The sequence below is a fragment of the Aptenodytes forsteri genome, unplaced genomic scaffold (assembly GCF_000699145.1).
Source record: "Aptenodytes forsteri isolate BGI_AS27 unplaced genomic scaffold, ASM69914v1 Scaffold243, whole genome shotgun sequence".
In the NCBI taxonomy this organism is placed as follows: Eukaryota; Metazoa; Chordata; class Aves; order Sphenisciformes; family Spheniscidae; genus Aptenodytes; species Aptenodytes forsteri.
The window spans coordinates 112074-113838 of NW_008795314.1; the positions used below are offsets into that span (position 1 = coordinate 112074).

Consider the following 1765-nt stretch of genomic DNA (forward strand, 5'->3'; position numbering starts at 1 on the left):
TGTGGGGTGGCCCGTGTCTATGTGTGGGGGTGGGGTGGGGGGGTGGGGGGTGTCCGGGTGCAGTGTTGCCTTGGCGAGGCGCGAAGGTCTGCCCTGTGCAGGGGTGATGTCCCGCGCGTGGCTGCGGTCCGGCCACACGGGGGCTGGGGGGATTTTGCTCGGAGGGCAGAGGGGTGGCGAGGCCGCAGTTCCAATGCCATCCTGAGGAGGAAACAGCAGGTACACAGCAGCTCTTCAGCCTCGCAGGAAAATGCACAACCAACCAGCTGAACATTAAAGCCAGGCAGGGTCAGGCAAGGACAAGGGACAGGAGCGTGGCACCGTGACCAGGGCCGGCTCTGCGCCGGGGCAGCCTCCCTTCCCGCGCCCACCTGCCCCCGGCCGTGCGTCCTCCGACTGTGCCCTGGGATGGGTCCCGCCGCCTACATCCCTGTGACCCAGCGTCTCGTGCAGGGTCGCTCACACACCAGGGCCCTCGCCACCAGGGCAGAGGAGCTGCCGAGGGCCGGTAGGAAGCCAGGAGCCCCGCGCTGGTCCCCATGCGGCTCGCAGCCTGGTGGAGGGATGTCCCAGCCGCGTCTCCTCAGCCTCCTGCTGCTGCTGCTCTGCTGCCAGGTAAGGACGGGCCATCCGGCACGATGGTGCTCTGCCCTGCAACCAGCGTGTTGCCTGCCCCTGAGCCGTCGCCGATCCACCCCTGCTCGCAGCAGCCCCTTGCCACGGCATGCTGTGCAGCAGCCGCTGCCCTCTCCTGCCTGCCCTGCCATCCACATGGCACGACATGGCATGGCACTGCATGGCATGTTAGCCTGCACTAGCCCATGGCCGACCCCAAGCTGGGGTCACTGGCCCTGCCCGGCACGGCAGTCCTTGTGGGCAGGGCACGGGTGACGCTCCCTGGTGCCCCCAGGGCCCCTCTGCCCAGATCACGGATTTCCTCTTCGAGAGCTGGAAGGCGTACAGCGAGGAGTGCCACCGCAACATGAGCAGCCTGCCCGCGCCCACAGGTGAGAGCCGGCGCAGGGTCCCAGCAGGACGGGGACCATGGGGAGAGGGGCCGGCGTGGGGTCTGGCGCCCGGCTCCCTGAGCAGGTGGGGCTGAGGGCACCGCCATGTCCCGTCCCTCCGCAGAGCTGGTCTGTAACCGCACCTTCGACAAGTTCTCCTGCTGGCCCGACACGCTGCCCAACAGCACCACCAGCGTCCCCTGCCCCTGGTTCCTGCCCTGGTACCAGAAAGGTAACAGCTGGGCGGGGGCGGGGGGGAGAGGAGGGTGCACGTGTGTGTGTGCACACGTGTGTGCAGGTGCTGCTCCAGGCGGTCACGCCTGGGCCGATGCACAGCGCCCATGGTGGCTCCAGGGCCTGGCCCACCCCATCGCCCTCCTCCCCTCGCAGTGAAGCACAGACACGTCTTCAAGACCTGCGGGCCGGACGGGCAGTGGGTGACAGGTCCCCGGGGACAGTCCCTGCGCGATGCCACACAGTGTGAGCTCGACGCTGAGGACCTGGAGGCGCAGGTGGGCAGAGCTGGGGGACGGCCGGTGCGGGGCTCCCTGCCCTGCCCGCCCCTGCCCTGCCCTGCCTGCCCCTGCCCTCACTTGCTCCCTCCCTCTCCAGGAAAAATTTGCCAAGACCTACGGCAGCTTCAAGGTGATGTACACCGTGGGCTACTCAGTGTCACTGTGTGCGCTGCTCCTCGCCCTGGCCCTGCTGCTGGGCTTCAGGTAGGGGCATGGGCACGGCTGCCCGGCTGCGGGGCAGGG

At 68.8% G+C, this 1765-nt stretch overlaps 1 protein-coding gene across 1 annotated transcript in view; it reads left to right on the forward strand.

Moving 5' to 3' along the window:
* The first annotated feature begins 408 nt into the window (after positions 1-408).
* The window catches only part of GCGR (glucagon receptor), a 3410-nt gene continuing 2053 nt past the window's right edge, over positions 409-1765 (forward strand). The window contains exons 1-5 of the mRNA XM_009279383.2: positions 409-615; positions 911-1007; positions 1132-1239; positions 1398-1519; positions 1620-1726. Coding sequence (XP_009277658.2) covers positions 409-615; positions 911-1007; positions 1132-1239; positions 1398-1519; positions 1620-1726 — 641 coding nt within the window. The remainder of the gene's footprint in view (positions 616-910; positions 1008-1131; positions 1240-1397; positions 1520-1619; positions 1727-1765) is intronic.